Genomic DNA, 22399 nt, shown 5'->3' with positions numbered 1-22399 from the left:
TTGTTACGTGATATTTTGTATACATAAATTTTATTGTAATGTTAATCTGTTATTGATATAAATTAATGAAAAGTATTTATAAAATTTTATCTTATGATAATGTCTATATATTTGCATTACAAAATTCTATTTTCTAATTATATGTTTTTTTATTAAAAAATTATTTAATAAAAAAATTAAAATATATACAATTTTATTATGAAATTAATATTAATTTAATTATTTTTTAGTAACATTTTTCCAAATGATACTAAAAAGAATATAGTGACATTTGTACCTATACTCACATGGGTATATCTTACATTTTTCACAAATGTTATTAAAGCCATTAATGTTACTAAAACTACCTAAAAGTGACATTTTCAAATGTTAGAAAATCTAATAATAATAAAAAAATAGAATAACAGGAATATCAAAGAGCAAGTTGAAATTAAAAGGGAAATTTGACAATATATGCTTAAAAATATATAATACACTAAAACTATGCTAGCATTTTTTACATTATGGAAACTATACTTAAAACATTTTTCCCTTACAATTTTACTCCTAAAACAAACCAAAAAATATTCATAACACTTTCTCTCTCTCTATCTCTCTCTCTCTCTCTCTCTCTCTCTCTCTCTCTCTCTCTCTCTCTCTCTCTCTCTCTCTCTCTCTCTCTCTCTCTCTCTCTCTCTCTCTCTCTCTCTCTCTACAATACACACATTGCCACCACCGGAGCTAGTGTTCGGCCGACTTACTCAAAGGGAACTTGAAACCCAACCAAAGCTCTAAGAAAGTCATTCCTTTAAACAATAATGGGTATGTAATTTCTTTAGTAATTATTGTTTGATTTAGATGTATTTATGTTGAAAGTAATAGATCTACACATATCCGTGGTTTTTATGTACCCTTTTGACACCCTTTGTCAATGAAACACGAAATGCAAGAAGTCTCACGAGTTTACTGGTTTTTTTTTGCAATTTTAGCGATATTTTTCGACATGGTTAGCGACATTTAGCGATTAAGAGCTGACAAGAGGTTAGGGATGACATTTAGCGACATGTATCGACATGTCGCGACACAAGTCGCGACACATAGAATTATTGTGTTATATTGTGGATATTTTTTATTTTTCTCGACATGTTCGCGACGTTTGTCGACTTACTGTATTTTGCAATTATTTCGCGATAAGTAGCGATAGGTTCGCGATATCTTGCGACATATTGGTTTGTTATAATTTGTGGTCATTTTGTTTTGCGTGATTCGAATGTGTTTGTAGTTGTACTATATGATGGGGCTTGGGCAGTTGAAGGTTTCAACTGGATTTTCAATAATCCCAAAAGTAAGATGTTAATGTTTGAGGTTGACACTACTTTAGAAAAGATGAATGATATTTTGTATGAAGAATTGGATATAGACCCTATTGTGTATGAACTGAAAATAGAGGTGTGTTATATGTACATGAAAGGCAATATGATACCGCCAGAAGTTTTAGTGAAAGATAGTCAAGTAAGATTGTTCTTAAGAATGAAGGCAAAAATGAGTGTGGAGAACTTGCTGCCACTGTTTGTGACTAAGGTTAAAAGGCATGCGCTTTTGGGGCCTACTCCGCCAAGCTCGTCCTCCCAAGAAGTGTTGTTGGGAGTTTTGTCCCGTAAACGCATCCGGTAGGGATGAATGAGCAGCCCCTACTAATATAGAGGAGGATAATAGGGTTGACTATGGATTTGACCGCCTCAATGAGTTTGATGGTGCATTTTACAACAATGATCCTATAGTAGATTTGAACGAGGATGGTGATGCGAGTTGGAAGTTCATGAACCTATAGAAGTACCTTCTTTAAGGTTAGAACTACCTCCACCATCTCCACCACGTCCAAGGGAGCAAAGGAAAGACCAAGAAAGAAGAACCCCTGAGTGAAAATCACGAAACACCGAGCACCAAGAAGAGCCCGCCTGTGTCCTCCTCGTAGTACCGTACCATCCGATTTTGAAGTTTGTACAAAATTCAAACCTATTGTGTGGACAAGGGAAGACATAGAGGAAAATAATGTTTATACAACTTCTTTTACTGGTACACATTCAGGGGAAATATATGTTGGCAAGCTGTATACAAATAAGACTGAATTGAAAAATGTGGTTGGAAGGTTTGCATTGAAAATGAATTTTGAGTTCATGGTGAAGAAGTACGGGACCGATGTTTTTTATGCAACTTGCGGGGGTTCGGATTGCAAATGGAGAGTGAGGGGGAGGAAGAGGGCACGTTGTGACATGTTTGAGGTTCTTGTATTCCACAACGAACACACATGTAGCCCGGATTCTAGACATGCCGATAACCGTCAAGCAAAGACCGTGGGTTGTTGGCCACCTCATTAAGAACAAGTTCAAATCGGATGGAACTAAGTACAAAGCTAAAGACATACAAAGGGATATGTTTCAGAGTATGGGATCAAGATGAGCTATGAGAAGGCTTGGAGGTGCCGAGAGAAGGGACTTATGTATTCGAGGGGTACGCCGGCGGCTTATAGTCGTCACGGTTACTTTTACGTGCCGGAACGAAGAATCCGAGTACTATTACGTACATTATCACGGAGGATAACGGGTTCAAGTAATCTTGTTTCGGTCACCGGCCGCTTGTAGGAGGGGATTTAAGTTTTGTCGTCCTGTGATTAGTATCGACGGCACGTTCTTGAAGACAAGGTTTGGGGGCACAATGCTAGTTGCTGTAGCGTACGATGCAAATAACCAACTGTTTTCGATTGCCTTTGCAATTGTTGACAGCGAGAATCATGACTCTTGGAAGTATTTCTTGCAGAAGTTAAAGGAAGCGATTGGGGAGGTTGAAAACTTAGTGTTTGTATCGGATAGGCATCAAAGCATTGAACATGCTGTCGAGGTTATTTTCCCCGAAGCATGCCACTGTGCATGCTACAAACATATTTCTATGAATGTCACCCACAAGTTCAAGACTGATGTATGTAACACGCAAATATGGTTGGCCGCTTACGCATGGTCGAAGAGGGAATGTGATAGACATTTGCAGGTGCTCCGACAGATGGATCCTCCCATCGCTGCTTATGTTGACAAAATAGGATTAGAAAAATGGGCTCGTCCTTATTGTCTAGGAGACAGTACAACATCATGACAAACAACGCCGCAAAGCCTTAACAACGTGATCGAAGAATTCCGGCATATCCAATAACTACTCTAGTTGAGTTCATAAGGTTCACACTACAAAATTGGTTTGCTAACCGTCTGGAGAAGGCAAGTAAGTGTGTTACCCCTTTGGCAACTCATTTTGAGGAAGATTTGATAAAGCAACACGAGGATGGTAGACGTAGAAGTGTCCTACGTAACGGTGCACAATTGTTTAATGTTGGAAGAGGTGCTGACGGTTCTGACTTTGAAAAAGGCGGAGATGTGAACTTAGTTGAGAGAACTTGCACTTGCGGCATGTTCCAATTGTTGAAAATTCCTTGTCCCCATGCAAGCCGCAGCAGCTTACTCGTAATGTCGTTGTCTACGCTCCGTCATCCCCCTATTACACAAAGGAGACGTGGAAGAATACTTACGATGCAACAATTAATGTTGTGGGCGAGGAGGATGAATGGGTGCTTCCGAACACATGCGTAACATGAGAATCGGTGTACCAGTGGAGAAGAAACCTGTAGGTCGTCCAAGAAAGAGCAATGCAGGAAGACTACGGACTAACCGATTTCCATCGAACGGTCAAAAAGTCAAGGAACCACGCAAATGTTCAAACGGTGGCGCATTGGGACACAACAAAGCTACTTGCAAGGCCAGGGTTTGAGCAGCATTTTCGTTTTGAAATTGCATGCATTATTATTATTATGGTTTATGACATGTTACTTGTATTTTTTTATGTATGACTATGTTTTATGGACATTATTTTCTATGTATGTGGTTGTTTACTCTCACTATCTCAGATTTTTGTATATAATTGTGTATTTCACGACATTTTGCGATATGTAGCGACACTTTCACGACATATTTGGAAATTTATTTTATTCTGGAGAAGGTCCTGAAAATGCGACTTTCCACGACTACACTAGCGACATGTCGCGATATAGGAAGAACTTTTATCAATTATGGAAAAATTTAAAAACTGCGACATTCCACGATTACACTAGCGACATGGTGCGATGTAGGAAGAACTTTTATCAATTCTGGAAAAAATAAAAAATAGCGACGTTTCACGATTAAGTTAGCGACATTTAGCGACATTAATGGAACTTTTATTTATTCAATGAAAAGTCGATATTTAGCGACGTTTAACGATTATATTTGCGACATGAAGCGACATGTAGCCTTGCAATATTTGCATAGAGATCCAGGCTTCACCTGTTTACCATTTAAATAACCTAACTTGCAGCGACGGCAGCCTTCGGGAACCCCGGTGGTGGAGCCGCCATACACCCGTTTTGTTAAATTTTTTTTCAAGTTTTTCAAACCTCCACTCGTTCATAAGCCGTTCATCTTCAAAACGCTTCATGTCATCAAGCACTTTTTGCATTTGAGGCGTAATTTCCCCACAATCAGGCTCCTGCTTGATCTCTTCAGGAGTAAGAATCGGATATTTGCCCTTGTTCCTTCTAGTAGACATTGCTGTAAGAATTATCTTAAGAGGGAAAAAATTAAGAAAATATGTAACTTATGAGATAGACAATTGGCTTTTATAGAGAAAACTAGTAGTTGGGAAGGTGGGATAATAAATGTAAAAATTGAATTACACAATTGTACACATGTTTGTCATGCACAAAGCAATCTGGGCAATTTTCGCGACATGTCGCGACACAGAGCGACATGTTATCGACATAGTCAAGTAGTTGGTTAGGCGGGATAATAAATGTCACATTAATTACCATTTAATGTGGGAACGTCTTTTGTACCGACGTTTCGCGACATATATAGTAACTAATAAGTAGGGCTGTACATCGGTCGGTTTAGTCGGTTTATACTATATATTTTCCAACCCGACATAAAGATCGGGTTATAAAATTCTGCATGCAAACTGCCCAATTTTAAAAAAAAAAAAAATTCTCGGACTCGACCGACGGGTTGGGTTAACCCGCCCAAACCGAATTAGGAGTTTTTTTTTTTTTTTTTTTTTTTTTTTTTCGTATTCAACTAAAATAAAAATTAATAACATTAAATACATAATATTCCAAATCTAAATTCAATTTAGGGATTAGGTTTTTTTTAATATATATTATATATTATTATATATTATATAATATATAATATATATAAAAAAAAAAAAAAAAAACTCTTAATCGGGTTAAATCGGTTTGGGCGGGTTCATTGGGCGGTTTGGGTCAAAATTCAACCCGCCCAATTTACGTATCATTGGGCGGTTTAGAATTTTGTCAAGTTCTGTCGGTTTGTATTTTTTTTCGGATTGGTGGGTTTGGTTTAGTCGGGTTATTCGGGTTGGGCGGTTTACGAAAATTTACGTACCTACTAATAAGCATAGCAATAAGATGTGTTGTGTGTGAATGTGGGGACCATCAATGTTATTACCATTTAAGCAGACGGGCCCACTAGTCACTAAAGCCAACCCAGTAACACCCTTTACATAATTTATCCATGATAATGATATTAACCCCACCCACCAACCATTGCACGTGGTGAATAATTGAGTTTGGCACATGAGTTTTTAAACCCACCAACCAAACACCACACGACGAAAGAAGACAAAATAAAGGATTTGAGAAACGACAGTAATGCAAGGAAGAAGAATAATGGAGAGGGGTCACACAAAACAACAGGGACAAACATCATAGGAAGGAAGTAAAGGAAAGAAAGGACACGGGGAAGTAGGAGTAACCAAGGAAAAGTAGAAGACCATCCTCCACAACTAGTCATTTTTCATAAGTAATTAAGAAACGAGTAGTATATAGTAATATATATAGTAGGAATGGAGTGGATTAGGTTTTGCTTTAAGTATATATATATAGTCAGTGACTACTGAGTCTATCTAACCCCAAAAATAATAGTATTATTAATCATACAAAAATACATATATTAATTTTATTAAAATATTTTTTGCAGGGCTTATCATGGCGTGCATGTATAATTAAGGAGTATACTTAATAAAACAAGTAAATAAATGCATTAAAATTTTACAATTAACGGCGCTAAATTTAATTAATATATACTATTCTAACAAAGCTTATATATATATTAAAAAGACAAATTATTCCCGTAAATAAAATAATAAAAAAGAAAGTAAATTTAAGTGCGCTTTATCATAACAAATAATTAAGCTTAATTAATATATAAATTATATATTTATGTATATAAAGAACTCACACGAGAAAAACTTATTACTCCGATGATGAGAGAATTGCACAATTGAAGAGAAGATCATTAATACCTCTTGTAATAAGTTTTTGTTGTAGCTTCTTCTTTCAGAGCCAATATATATATATAGATATACATACATATATATAATGATGACACATTGAAAATAATGAAATGGGGTCTGAAATTACTGATGTAATTATAAAACACAAAAAGGGATTTTGGAAAGGGACTTTTCTTTCTTTGTTTTCGCTCCTAAAAAGCAAATTTTAGGAAATTTCATATGATTTCAAAATTTTGTCTAACATAATAATAAAAAGGCTTATATAATAAGTCAATTGACACGTGTCAGTCAGCTGTTGGTTGTGGAAATCTAGGTGCAAGGAGTTGTTCTAGGATTGACCGGTAGATTACCGGCTAAAGACTGCCAGATTGGTGAAGACTAACAAAACATTCTTCTCTTTTCTTATTATTAATTTTAATATGTATTAATTAGAGATTTTCTTCTTATTATTTTGTGTTAATTAAGAACTCAAAAATACATAGTAACATATTTTTTTTAGCTTATTTAATACTTCTAATTTAATAATGAGGCATTAGCAGTGCTTAGCATCTTGTTATGAGTCAATATCGCTATTGGTCCAACTAAGTATTAGGTTCTATATAATTTAATATAATAGCTTTTAGGGAGTATCGCTAGCCAATCGCAACACGACATGTCGAGAAGGTGTTAGACACCATACCTAATAATAGCAATGCTCTTTAATAATATATTGTCATATATTTCTAAACTCACACTTAATGGTTAAAAAAAATACTAGTGAACTACCAAACCTTTTCAGCTAGAAGGATACATCTGTAATTTTGTGTTTGAGGGTCCTCAATCATATTCATTATTATATATACATATGGATTGGGAACTATATATTAATTTGTTTTTGATTACTTACATGTGCATGCTTCTACTCAAAAAGAAAAAAAGTAAAGAAAAAAACACAAGCAAAAACACAAGAAAAAAATTTTATTATTAAACTTAAAACTTAAACCCTAAAAAAACTATACCTTTTTTTTCAAAACCCCAAAAATACCCCCTCACAATTCTCTCTCTACATCATCTCTCTCTCTCTCTATCTCACATCCCAGCCGCCACTCTCACCACCACCTCCGACTTCCATTCTCCGACCTCCAACCCTCACCGCCACCTCCGACCACCCGCACCAACACCCCGACCCAGCCCCACTCTCTCGGACCGCCCAAAAGTCGCACCCCGAAAGCCCACTCTCTCTTCTTCTCTCTGAAATCGCAGAAAAAAAAAATTGGTCCCGTCCGATGGGTCCGATGGGGTCCGACCAAATCGGACCCCATCGGACCCATGGTCCGACCATCGGACGGACCAATTTTTTTTTTCTTCTGCGATTTCAGAGAGAAAAATTGGTCCCGTCCGATGGGTCCGACTTGTCGGACCCATCGGACCCATGGTCCGACCATCGGACGGGACCAATTTTTTTTTTTTTTCTGCGACTTTCGGGGTGCAATTTTGGGCGGTCTGAGAGAGTGGGACTGGGTCGGGGTGTTGGTGCGGGTGGTCGGAGGTGGCGGTGAGGGTCGGAGGTCGGAGAATGGAGGTGGTGGTGAGGGTGGCGGCTGGGATGTGAGATAGAGAGAGAGAGATGATGCAGAGAGAGAATTGTGAGGGGGTATTTTTGGGGTTTTGAAAAAAAAATGTATAGTTTTTTTAGGTTTTAAGTTTTTGGTTTAATAATAAATTTTTTTTTATTTTTTAAATTCCCTTGCAAAATCAGAATTGTAGAAAGATGAGTTCATGATGACGAAAGATGTAGGCATGCATGCATGTGACCTAAGTAACATCATTTCACACCAGCTGAACTGCATACGTAATTAATACAAGGTCACCCACCACCTCAGAAGAATCTCAAAAGACTTACAATCCCATAAACAGTACAAGGTCACTTACTAACTGGGGTTACCTTAAATAGGAGAGTTCTACTAATTTATCATTAAAAGAGAATATATACATTAAAAAGAAAAAAACAATCCCTACTTAACAAAAATAAGTTTGAAAAATTTTATGAGTGAGGAGAATTCGAATTCTATTAAAATATTAATAGAATGAATTTTAATCAAATACTATAATCTTTTTATTAATTTATAGAATATAATAAAGGTAATTTATTAATCTATATTTCAAATAATTACATATTTGTTATACCCAAATTCTCTCAAATAACAAATAAGTTTCCTTATTTATTATTTTTAAAAAATAATCAATTACTTATTTATTTCGTCTTTAACAAAGAACGTACATTTTATATTCTTTATTTTTTTTTTAATAAAAAAACCTTGACTCTATTATATATCATTTTATAAGATAAGAAATATTCCTTCTACATATATATGATTTTGAAAATCTAAAAACACAAAATAATACAATTTGAATTTCAGTTTTCACCAAATAAAAAATTATCATTAATTAATTATGACTAAATTTTATCAATTTATTTATTTATTCTTACCTGCCACTACAACAAATTTAATTATTACCGGCGGAAACATCCGCCGGTAATAAGTATCTAGGCCGCCGGTAATTATTAATACCGGCGGAATCCGCCGGTAATTATCCGCCGGTATTAATTGGTCGCTAAAAATGGTTATTACCGACGAAAGGGGGATTCCGCCGGTAATAATATTAATACTGGCGGATTAATAGCGGTGGGGTCCGCCGGTATTAATATTTTTAAATAATAAAAAAAAAATATTATAATCATAAATACCGGCGGACCCATTCGCCGGTAATAATAATTTTAAATATTAAAAAAAAAAAATTATTCTGATTATTTAATATAATTAAATTAATTATAATAATTATTTTATAAATAAATATATTAATTAAAAATAAAATATCAATATTAAGAAATTAAGCATTAAACATTAATTAAGAAATTAAGTATTAAAATTAATTTGTCCATTACAATAAAAAATATATTAGCTTAAATAAAATTAGAAATTGTCTTTAAATAAACTTTAAAACATAACACATAATTAAAAATAAACTAACTATCATTGTTCAAATCAGTAAACTCTAAAAATTCATCTGCATTTGCGCTAAGTCTTGAACCATCAATATTTTCACGGGATTGAGCCGGCGGGGCAGGGTAATAAGGTTGTCCAGTCTGCGGCGTAGGTAAGATCTCCACATATTGTCGAGGGTGCGGGCGAACCAAAATTGGTTGTTGCTGTTGTTGCTGACTCTGAGCACTGAAAAAGCCTCCATACATAGGCTGTTGTGGAGATCCTCCCATTTGACCATACACTGGTTGTTGCTGCAACAATGACCCAAATTGACCGTACACAGGGTATGGTTGTTGGGATGAGCCTCCAATATTACCAACCATAGGTTGTGTCTGAGATCCTCCAGCGGCTTCCGAAAAAAATATAGGAGGAGACTGTGATCAGGTTTAAGCACGTAAGGTGCATGAGGTTTCAACAACTTCCCCCTCTCGTCTTCATAAATCCACAACGATTCTCTGACGCCTAGCTTCTTTAAATCATGTCTTGCATTGGTAGTGTCCTTGGATTTCTCATTGTCCAATATTGTGCCCAATAAACTATCACAAACATTCTTCTCAACATGCATGACATCAATATTGTGTTTAAGAATATTTGAACACCAATAGTCAAGCTCGTAGAAGATGCTTTTTTTCCGCCAATTATGATTTTCTGCAACTCGCCTACGTTTCACACCACCAAAGAGCTCATGATTTCCAGGGAGGTGGGGTGGGAGTTTGTTTACTTGTTCTAATACTTCTTCACAAGTAAAACGTCTTGGAGGAGGTCTTCTCTCAATTTGTCCGTCAAATTGAGTATCCCTTCTCATTCGATGGTTATTTGGCAGAAATCTTCTATGACCCACGTAAGATGTCTTACCAATTACTCGAATAGAAGATGTATCTTCATTGCAAGTAGGACAAGCTTTATATCCCTGACCACTCCAACCAGACAAATAACTACGAGCAGGAAAATCATTCACTGTCCACAAAAGAGCTGCACGCAACTTGAAGACAGTGTTGGTTCGACAATCTCTGGTATCTACTCCGTTAACCCACAACTCCTTCAACTCATCCACCAAGGGTCTTAAAAATATGTCTATGTCCATTCCGGGTGATTTATCTCCAGGAATTAGAATGGTCAACATAAAATTATTATCTTTCATACATAACCAAGGTGGAAGATTATAGTTCGCCAAAACTACAGGCCACATACTGTAAGCTTGGCTCATATTGCCAAATGGATTAAAGCCATCGGCAGCTAAACCGAGACGAACATTTCGAGGTTCACTAGCAAAATCAGGATGTTTGGCATCAAAGTCTTTCCACGCTGCACCATCCACAGGGTGTCGCATCACACCCTCATCTTTTGATTTACCACTGTGGTGCCATACCATGTATTTCGCCGTATGCCTTGAAGTATACAGTCTTTTCAGTCGCGGAATTAACGGAAAATAATGCATCACCTTATGAGGCACCTTTTTTGCTCCTAAATTTTCTGAAGTTATCCATCTACTAGTGCCACACAGACTGGACATGAATCTTCATTTGCATGTTCATTATAAAATAAACAGCAATTGTGCTTGCACACATGAATTGACTCATACCCCAATCCTAATTTTTTCAATCTTTTCTTGGCATCATAATAGTTTGATGGAATTTTATTTTCCTTTGGAAAAGCAAATTTTAGTAACTTCAGTAATTCATCAAATATGTTGTTAGGAATTTTTCCCCTAACTTTCAAATGCAATAATTTTGCCAAAAAGTTAAGAGAAGATATCCAATCACAACCAGGAAACAACTCGGCCTCAATTTCTTCAAATAATTCGTCGCGCCATTGATTTGCATCAGGATTATCATCCATTTCGAATGACGGCTGAAGGAAGTCATCCACTATTGGAATCATCTCGTCAATTTCAGGATCATCATCAGCGGCATCATGGTCGTTCATTGCATTAGTGGCACTAGATTCTGCTTCCCCGTGGTATGTCCACTTCTCGTAACCAGTAAAAAAACCCCAATCGAATATGTGTGCTTTCACAACAGGTAAAGTTTGAAGCCTATTGTTCACACATCTTACACAAGGGCACCTAATCCTACCATCACAATCTTTACATTTCGAGGCCATCTCTAAAAATGCATTTAGACCATCCCAATATTGTGGACATCTACGATTTCGCAAAGTGGTCCAAGACTTGTCGATTGTCATCTAAAATTTTATGAAGACATAAGATTTAAAAGTATAACGAAAAATTGAATCATCAAATTTTATGCTATTTTATGATATTTTATGATATCTTATGATATTTTATTAAAAAAATTTACATTATTAATTTATATTAACTTACACAATTATTTATATATTATTATAATAACTACAGTTCATTATTAATTATCTTTTATATTGTTAATTTTTAAAGGATTATTATTTTAAAATATTTTCCTATATTGACACTTTTTTTTTCAATAAAATTATAATTAAAATCGTAAAAAATATAATTTTTTCCTTTTATATTTATTTTTAAAGTAAATATTACACTAAAATTTTCATTTATTAAAATTTTTTTAATTATAAAAAAATATATTATTATTAAAAAAAACTACCAAATCTTATTTAATAATCTATGTAAAAACGTTTTATGATATTTTATGCTATTTTATGATATCTTATGACTTTTTATTAAGAAAAATTACATTATTATTTTATTATAACTTCCATAATTATTTATATATTATTATAATATTAAAATTCATTATTAATTACATTTTATATTGTTAACTTTTAAAGGAATATTATTTAAAAATATTTTACGACACTATTTTTTTAAAATAAAATTATTGTAAAAATCGTAAAATATATTTTTTGTTCTTTACATCAAAATATTTTTTTCCCTTTTGTATTTATTTTTAAAGAAAATATTACACTAAAATTTTCATTTATTAAATTTTTTATTTTAAAAAAATACATTATTATTTTTAATATTTATTTTTCACATATTTAAATGTTAAAATTTAATTATTTAATTATTAAAAATTTATTTCATAAAAACAAATTTTAACTTAATTAAAAAAAACTATCAAATCTTATTTATTTAATAATTTATGTAACAAACTTTATTTTTTTTTATGTTTTATATTCATAAAAATAAATTATATTTATTTATATTTAAATCATAAATGTTAATAAATATTTTACTTATAAGTATCTTTTCTAATAATTTAAATTTATCCTAACTTTTTTAATACATTTTTTTAAAAATAATTAATTGTATATCAATTTTATATATATTTACAAGTTGTTTATTGTTCTAAAATATTAATGATATATAATTTTTTGAAAAAATTAAACACTAAACTCTATAAATTACATTTAATATTACATAATATATATATAACATTATATAACATTATATTAAATATACAGTATATACAATGTATATACAGTATATATACATTGTATATACAGTATATATACTGTGTATATACAGTATATACAGTGTATATACGGTACTGTATATATTGTATACACATTATATACCCTGCATATATTGTACACACAGTGTATAAACTAACAATATACACATTATACAATACACATTATACAATATACAATACACAGTATAAATACAAAATATATAAAACACATTATACAATATACACAAAACAAAAATTAAAATGACAGTAAACTATAAATCCTAAATCTCTACAAATATATAATTTATAAGAGTATATATAAAATTTTCAAATATAACACATATATCATATTTTTACAGAAAAAAAAAAATTTATGAGATATATACATAAATATAATAAAAACTAACCTCCAAATATTTAGAACTCCGATCAATCCCGGCGTTTTACTCAGAAATATACTCCCCACCGATTATTAATCTCAAAACTTTGAAGATGAAAAAAATTACATATTAAAAATTAAAAAAATAATATATAAAAATGATAAAGAACAACAACAAATACATTACCGTGCACTGATATTCGGCCACTGCAGTGGTGGTGGTGGACGACTGACGCACGGGCGGTGCCGGAAAAAAGTTGAACGAAGAAGGTGGAAAATATGGGGCGGCTGTGTTTGAAGGAAGGGGAAGAGGTGAATGGGGGAGGTGGAAATGAAAAATGGGGAAAATGGGTTTCTGAAATGGGGAGGGGTTTATATAGACTTTTAATACCGGCGGGACCCGCCGGTATTAATTGGGTTCCGCCGGTATAAAACTAAACGGTCAGAATCCCCAATTAATACCGGCGGGACCCGCCGGTATTAATCCGCCGGCAATACTAATTTCAATTAAATGGGCGGCAAAATTCCCGCCCTCATTTTTCGAGGCGGGATTCCGCCGGTAATAAATGTTATCCGCCGGTAATAATATATTTATAATTAATTAATATATATTTTCGGTAAATGAATTTTATTTAATAACTATTACCGGCGGATTACTAAATCCGCCGGTAATACCCAGACTATTACCGGCGGTGCTATTCCGCCGGGAATAATACCGCCGGTATTAACCTAATTTCTTGTAGTGTGCATAACTAATAATTTTTTTTTTAATTTAAATTAAATTATTGACTAAAAAAACCTTTGTAGATTAGAGGTGTTCAAAGGGTAAGTTTTCCTTTTACAATTTTTAGAATGTAAATTTATCATGTGGGATTATTATTGAGAATTAGAATATAATGAAAATGGCCAAATGGTATTGTTGAGTTGAACTGACCGAATGTAATCAAAGTTATGTCTAATATTAATTAATCATAGTTATTTGATATAATCTTATTTCTAATAGTTGATGATTATATTTTATAGTATGTTTAAAGTATGATTTCATGCAACTTTTTTCGTTATTTTGCAAATATAACCTTTGCATTAATAATACAACAAAGATGTGAGTGAGATATATTGTAATACCCGGAATTAAGAAAATGATTAGCAAAGCCCTAATTAGATAATAATGAGTTAATTGAGGAATTATATTATTATATAGTTCAATATATGTGAAATTATATGAAATTATATAGTTCAATAATAGCTAGAGTCAAGGTTTTTTTATTAAAAAAAAAATAAAGAATATAAAATGTACGTTCTTTGTTAAAACCAAAATAAATAAGTAATTAATTATTTTTTAAAAATAATAAATAAGGAAACTTATTTGTTATTTGAGAGAATTTGGGTATAACAAATATGTAATTATTTGAAATATAGATTAATAAATTACCTTTATTATATTCTATAAATTAATAAAAAGATTATAGTATTTGATTAAAATTCATTCTATTAATATTTTAATAGAATTCGAATTCTCCTCACTCATAAAATTTTTCAAACTTATTTTTGTTAAGTAGGGATTGTTTTTTTCTTTTTAATGTATATATTCTCTTTTAATGATAAATTAGTAGAACTCTCCTATTTAAGGTAACCCCAGTTAGTAAGTGACCTTGTACTGTTTATGGGATTGTAAGTGTTTTGAGATTCTTCTAAGGTGGTGGGTGACCTTGTATTAATTACGTATGCAGTTCAGCTGGTGTGAAATGATGTTACTTAGGTCACATGCATGCATGCCTACATCTTTCGTCATCATGAACTCATCTTTCTACAATTCTGATTTTGCAAAGACTGGACTCATTACTTCATCCAATCCAACTAATTAATTAATCCTACCTCATACAATATTTCTTTTTCATTAATGGATTTAATTAATTCCTAACATCATCATCGCCTAATTAATTGTCCTCCTATATCTAAATATATATATATATTAATTACATGTGTACAGAGGCATGCAGGCATGTGTACTGAGTTTTCTACTTTCAATTTTTTCTAAAAAAAGAACAAAAGAAAAAAAAAAACCAAAGCGTGAGATCATATTCTTCCCTCTAAATAAGGCATTCCCAAACCCTAACACTAAATGGGTAATTAAAGAAAATAAAAAACAAAAAAGGAAAGAAGTATGCAAAAAGAAAAACCAGTACTCTTGGACTTAAATATTTAGAAATACCAATAATCAATATTCAAATTATTTCTATTTCTTTTTCTGTTATTCATTAATTAATATTTTCTTTTATTTCTCTTCCTATGGTTTAAGGTTTATTTAAATTCATTTTATAATTTAATTACATTTATTGGTGGATTCCAATAAAATTTCATTGATTGTTTTGAAATAAATTAAAATTTTCCATTAATAAATGTAATTAAAATTAATTTAAAATATATATAATTATTTTTATATAAAGATATATTTATATATCTTTCTACATTCTTAAATTTGTTTTAAAATACTCATTTTTCATTTTCCTACATTGGAGATCATCTTTTTACCATATTATATTTATATTTATCAAAATGTTTATTGAGTTTTTTTTTTTGGCATTATAGGAAAATAAGTAAAGATGACATTACCATTGAAATTGATACCAAATGAGAAAGCAAGAAGAGTAACATTTTCAAAGAGAAAGAGTAGTCTAATCAAGAAAGCTTATGAGTTAAGCACACTTTGTGATGTTAAAGTTTGCTTAATAATCAAAGATTCAACCAACCAACCTTCAAATAATCCTATAGCCACATGGCCTAAGGATCCTCACAAAGTAAGGTCTCTAATCAATGATTACAAAATTGCCAAAACTACTCAAAAACCATCTTCAAAAAGTCTCCAAAACTTGACTGATTTCTTAAAGGAAAGAATCAACAAAGTCAACAAGGAGATTGAGAAATTATGTCAAAGTCAAGAAAAGTCAAAGGGTATTGTTGTTGGTAATGGTAGTAACCAAGAAAAACTTAATGGTAACCAACTTTGTAAGTTTGCTTCTGAATTGGATAACAAAATGAAACAATTGAATTTGAGAATGAGACATTTGATTTCTTCTCACAATTTCAAGCTTCAAATGCTACTACAACAACATCAGATGATTTCTTCTTCTTCAAAAGCTCCTCTATTTGGCATGAATTATCATAATATCACTAGTCTATTGAACTCTAATGATTATGTATTTGATAAGTACTATAATGGTAATGGTACTAATCTTTTTCAAGAAGATCAACGTGATCAACATGGTCAATATTATGATTTGAAAATTAATGGTAGTAACAACAACAATATGTTGGAATTTGGAGGAGTAGGGGAGCTACAACAAAATGATGAGAATGTGATGAGCTAACCATTGCAACCATTGATGCCTAGCTCAGTGGTTGACAGTACTGAATGGCCTTACAATCAAGCTGGCTCTAATATGAGATTTGGCCCTATGTGATGGTCTAATTATGCTTTCTTGGTAGTAGTAATAATTGATGATCTTCATTAGGGAATTTAATTATGTTTAATTAGTTTTTATTATGTGGGTTTTTTTACTTTTGGTTTATCATATGTTCTATGATGTAATAAGTGACCATATTTTCTTAATATGGTATTGGAAACTTTTGCTTAATTATATGAGTTATTTAAAGGATTTTGATAGTTGTTATTTGCTTGGGAGAAAGCCAATTATATGGTTTTTTTAAAAAAAAAATCATTTTATTTTATTTTAAGTGAGTAAGTTTATTGAGCCTAACCCATTTCTTTCCTTCTTTGGGACTTTAATTCTCAAAAAAAGAAAAAAAAATTAATACTACCTACAAAAACTAACAAATAAATATTTGCATTAGTGACAATGACATATTTTATCAAAATTTTCCTCAAAGCTTTGCCTCCACCACCTCTACTATTGTGCCTAATAGTTTTGAGAAATTATAGTAAATGGCCTCAAATCATAAGACTATGTTAGTTTATGTCCTCATTTCAAAAAAAATATAACAAATAACCCTAATTCATAAGACTATGTTAGTAAATGTCCTCATTTCAAAATCATTAATTTTTTCTTTATTTTTTTAGAATTAGAAGCAAATTATTTAAACATTATGGTATATCTATATTAGTTTTTTTAAATTTTTTTTTTTTTATTTTAAAGTTATGTCAATTTTTTTTAATTTTTCATGAGTTGTTTTGGGTTGTTGGTATATAGATTTTGTTGTACGGTATATTTCTATTTTGTTGTATGGTATATTATTATTCTTAGATGATATTTATTTTTTATTATGATATGTATAATAGTGGTATATAATTTTATTAGCATAATAAAATTATTTTAATGTATGTATATAATTTTATTGTCATGCTACATATATTTAATTATTATTTTTATATTTTTTTGATTGTATGATTATTTAATTTAAATAATATTTAATTAGTTTTTATTTTATTATATACAATGGTTATGGTATATATATTTTAATTGTGGTATATAATTTGGTTAGTATAGTATATATATATAAGTAATCTATATTTTTATTATTATTATTTTTTGTATATATGTTTTGGTGTATTGTATATGTATTTTTTATTATACGGTATGTAGTTTTTTAAATAATATTTAAGTTTTATTTTCTATTGTACTTCTGTTGACATGATATATATTTGGGCCGTTTTCATTTTTACATTTCAAAATAATTTTTTTTTTTTTGCATTTTTACAAAATACTACATTGAAACTCCTATTGCAACTCGCGCTGCAACCTAAATTGCAACAAAAAATCGTATAGAAACCTCTATTGTAACTAGCACTGCAACCACTTTAGAAAGTCAAATCGTAAATTTAAAAAAAAATAAAAATAGTATATAGAGTAATTCCCCTATATAATTTTATTAGCATCCTATATATTTTTATTTTTATTTGTTGTTATTATTATATATATTTCTATTGTAAGGTATATATGTCACGACCCGAGCCCTAGGCTGTGGCAGATGTGTAATATCCATAACTTGGGTGGTCAAAGGTCACACTTTGACCCTTGTAGGAAAATAAAGCTTATAAATGATCCTTTTATTTATATTACAAAATACTAATTTAAAAGATATGGATTAACTCCTATATTAATAAAAAAAATATTAGTAATAAAATCAGGACCACTCATCAATATAAGAGAACAGTAATATTCCCACAGTTATGTAATCACCAAATAGATAAATTTAATAAGTCAATAAAATACCAAAATAATACCTACCATCCATCATTTCTCATTTCTAACTAGTACATAGCTAATTTAAGTCATCCAGACCATCCATTTGTTCTTAAATACAAAATCAGTTTCATTATAAGGTGAAAGAGTAAAATATGACTAAACTAATAACGACATTCCTTTCCCAACGGTACCATCCTCATCCACTAGCATCAAAATGAGTTCCTGGAATGGGAGAAAATAGGGGGTGAGCTTATAAAGCCCAGTAGGAAAACAACTAATATCAAAGGACCTTTGGTTTAATAAAATTCCTGCATGGTTAGCTTTATAAAAATAAAATGTCTCATCAACAGTATCAATAAGTACAAATAAAATAGAGAGGCCACAAATAATCACAAATCAAACGTCAAATGCATATCACACCGTCCACTAGACCCCTAGCTCTCAATACCAAATCATAGAAAACGACATCCAAAACCGGGTAGTCGCATCTGATATCCACCATAAATACCGGGACTAAGATTAAATTCACTCCCTGTACAGATTCTAGGTCTTTCACCTACAGGTGAGTGCACACCTGATCTACCTATGATGACACAGAGACTAGGTCGTGAAACAACAATATGCACCGAACATGATCAACATGGCTCTCATCAATATAACCAAAGCAGGCAAATAATAAGCATAACAAAAGAACATATTCTTTTTTATTTTCTAGAAAATTCGGCAGCATAACAGCTGTATTTTGAATAAACCCAAAAAAAAAATCATAACCTGCATAAATATTTGCACACAAAAATATATTTGGCACTCAAAGTGCCCCGAACGATCCGTAAAATATGCAGATTAAGTTTTCAATTTTTCAAACAATTTGTAAATCATAAAAATTAGAATATGTCCAGTGTTATACAACGCATATAAAAATCAAGTCCAAAAATCAAGTTGAGTCCCTGTTACGAAATTTCTGTTTATTACGCAAGTGAACGTATCAAGTAGTATCTCACGCAAGTGAGGTCGAACCACAGGGAATTGGATTAAGTACTACTAAATTATAATTATGATTCTATTCGGTAAATAATAAGTTGCATTTTAAAAGTAAATAACTCAGAAATTAAAGAGAAAATAAACGAAGATTAATCAAGATGAGAGATTAGGGAGGTGAATCCTGTTGATAAGTTACCTATGTTAATGCCTAATTGCTATCCTTATCTCAATGTGAAAGACAGATTATAAATTAACCTAACTCCTTTCAGATCTTTTAGGTTCTAAATAATATGTTCTCTAATTAACTTCTTAATTAGATCAACACAAAATCAGCATTAAGCAATAATCTATTAGTCACTAAGGCTATGTAAATACTTTCGTTTTACATCAAAACCTAGACTATCCAAATTTTAGCATTCCTAATTCTCACTTTTCAGATTTCGAATTAGGATCATAGAGCATGTAAAAGGTGATCAAGCTTGCACATGAAATTAAACACAAATAAAGATAGTATTCACACATAAGATGAAGGAATGGCAATTATTTATTAACTAGGCATAAACTTAAACAACAATCATCATCCTCCCTTATTGGGAAATTTAGTTCATAATAACTCTAAAAACATCCATGATTAATTCATAAATAAAAACAAACATAAAGATGAATAAAAGGGTAAAAGAAAGAAACTAGAAGGTGATATCGCTCCGGGTCTTCAAGATAGCTTCCTCTCCACTTTGCCTCCACTATTAGGTCTGTTTTTGCTTAGATCTGACCTTCAATGTCGTATTCCTTATATAGGGGTGAGTGGTGAGCCTCCAATTGAGTGAAAAATCAAAATTAAGTCAAATCTGCGATTTCCGTACCTAGTCGCGACTACCATTTAAGCAAGTCGCGACTACAGGCAAAACTCGAAAAACCGAGTTTTTGCCTATCTTACGAAGTCGCGACCATGGTCGCGACCAGGAAAAAGGGTCGCGACCAGGCTCATCAGAGGTCGCGACTACTGATGCATCTGGAGCCGAATTTTCCAATTTTTTTTCAAGTTTGTCCCAGTTTTCCGCCATTTGACTGAATTCGAACTTTAACACCCCGGGAACCTGAAATAATGAAAATCAAGCGTAAAACTGCTCCAAAAGACACCAATAGACGAGATAATGCTAACTTTTAAAGACCCGAAATATAGGTTAATTATAACCTAACAAATTCCCCCAAACTAGATTCTTACTCGCCCCCGAGTAAGAAAAAAAAAACTAACTACGCTATCAGATAATCACTACACTGCTGACTCATGCTCTGCTTTCTTCTTTGCATAAACTAGAATTTTGACCTTACTAACTCTAACAATTAACTCGGATGCTCAATTATAATCACTATGTACAACTGCAACAATCTACTCAAATGTGAAACATTGTTATAATAATTTTACTCTTTCCATTAATTCCACAATCCGATAACTCATAAGCTTGCATGCTTACCTTTCTCCACTAATGTTGACAGTATTCTTTGGAATCATTAGGTCTTTTCAAGGTTTAAGTGATATGGCTCAGATATTCAGGGATAGGCGAACAAACAATTTTGGCTCAAAATATCATAAGCGCACAAACAGAACCCACAAGCTTCTTACTTTTCTTTTTCAATACCCCATAGTGTTCCCACATTTACCAAGATTGAGAGAAGATATCTCTATTATTTTTCCCAACATCACTGAATTTTTTTCAAACACATTCTTACTTTTTTATTGTGTTTTTTTTCTTTTTTTTTTTCATCATTTCAAATTTTTTTTTTCAGTGACATTGAATTACACATTTTTTTCTTTTCTCAATCTTACAAGTTCTTCTCCCTCTACTATTTTCTCACACTAAATATTTCTCTCCCCCAAACTAATTATTTAGCTTATGATATCATGCATATAATGGTGAAGAAAAATCAATAGTATGGTTAAAAATTTTCGGATCAATGGGTGAAAAACATAACAGGTTTAGGCTCAATAGGGTTAACTAGGGATAAACATTATTATGGTAGGCTTGAAAGGCTCAAACTATCCAACAAATGCCTAAGTCATATTTCAATTGAACACTATCAAGGATTTCGCCTCAAAAGAATAAACATGCAAGTTCTAAGCTATCCTGTCAATCTTACCACAAACCATAGTAAAACAGTTATAACAATTTTCATAAACTGAGTAATTGCAATTGTACACAGGTTTCTAAGCATCCAAACTAATCCAAAGAGTTAACAGAATCAAGCACACAGTTATTTTACAATTTCAGATCACATTACACTAATCAGCAGTATACAACTATCATCAAGCTTATTGCCATTCCTTAACTAAAATTAAAAATTAAAACAGAAAATTAAAATGCAGAAATTAAAGTGCAGAATTTAAAAAAATTTTAAGTTTCTCCCCCCAAACTAAAATATTACATTGTCCCCAATGTATACAGTAAAATGCAGAGAGAAGAAACTTACCTGAGACCCTCTCAGAAAGGGTTGGGTGGTGGCGGCTGGTCATAGGGATAGAACCGAGGAGGTTGTGCCAAGTAGTTTGGGTCATCAATCCCAATGTTCATTCTGTTGATGAGAGAGTTGAGTTGCTGAACTTGTCCCTCATCATAGATACTCCTCTGCACCATGTATTGTTGCATGTGGTTGTTCTGCTGAATTATGTAACTCAGCTGTGCATGAGTGTATTGTGTTGTAGGATCGATGGGCCCAGGCAATTGAAGTGTTTGCTCCTCTTCTTCTTCTTCAACACTAGGCTCACGTTGCCACCTACGCCCTTGCGGTGCATCAGGTGGTGGCTGCCCATAGGGGTGTGGCTCTTTCAGCCTGTTGACAAAGGCGATGTCCATCTTACGAAGTGGCAACACCGTGTTGTCAAACTCTAACTGGGGAACTTCATATGCCCCGCAGAGTTCTGTGATAACCCCTGCCAAACCGAAACCACCTCCCGTGGCTCCTTGCACGATTTGGTCAATGCTCTGCCGTATGACTTGTCCAATGTTAATGTTGTACCCTTTCATTATGGCATACACATATTTAAGGCGATCC

At 32.3% G+C, this 22399-nt stretch overlaps 2 protein-coding genes across 2 annotated transcripts; one reads left to right on the top strand and one right to left on the bottom strand.

The window, feature by feature from the left end:
* Positions 1–9376: 9376 nt before the first annotated feature.
* Positions 9377–11579, bottom strand: LOC115723649 (uncharacterized). Its single transcript, XM_061104942.1, has 3 exons — positions 10978–11579; positions 9712–10912; positions 9377–9646 (listed from the first exon to the last, which is right to left on the bottom strand). The coding sequence occupies exons 1-3, from the start codon at positions 11577–11579 to the stop codon at positions 9377–9379; spliced, it is 2073 nt and encodes a 690-aa protein (XP_060960925.1).
* Positions 11580–15766: 4187 nt separating this feature from the next.
* LOC115723650 (agamous-like MADS-box protein AGL11) lies at positions 15767–16531 on the top strand. Its single transcript, XM_030653133.2, has one exon. It carries the CDS (start codon positions 15767–15769, stop codon positions 16529–16531), a length of 765 nt encoding a protein of 254 aa, XP_030508993.2.
* The last annotated feature ends 5868 nt before the right edge of the window (positions 16532–22399 follow it).

Source organism: Cannabis sativa, chromosome 9 (genome assembly GCF_029168945.1).
Source record: "Cannabis sativa cultivar Pink pepper isolate KNU-18-1 chromosome 9, ASM2916894v1, whole genome shotgun sequence".
In the NCBI taxonomy this organism is placed as follows: domain Eukaryota; kingdom Viridiplantae; phylum Streptophyta; class Magnoliopsida; order Rosales; family Cannabaceae; genus Cannabis; species Cannabis sativa.
This window is presented reverse-complemented; position numbering and strand designations above follow the sequence as displayed.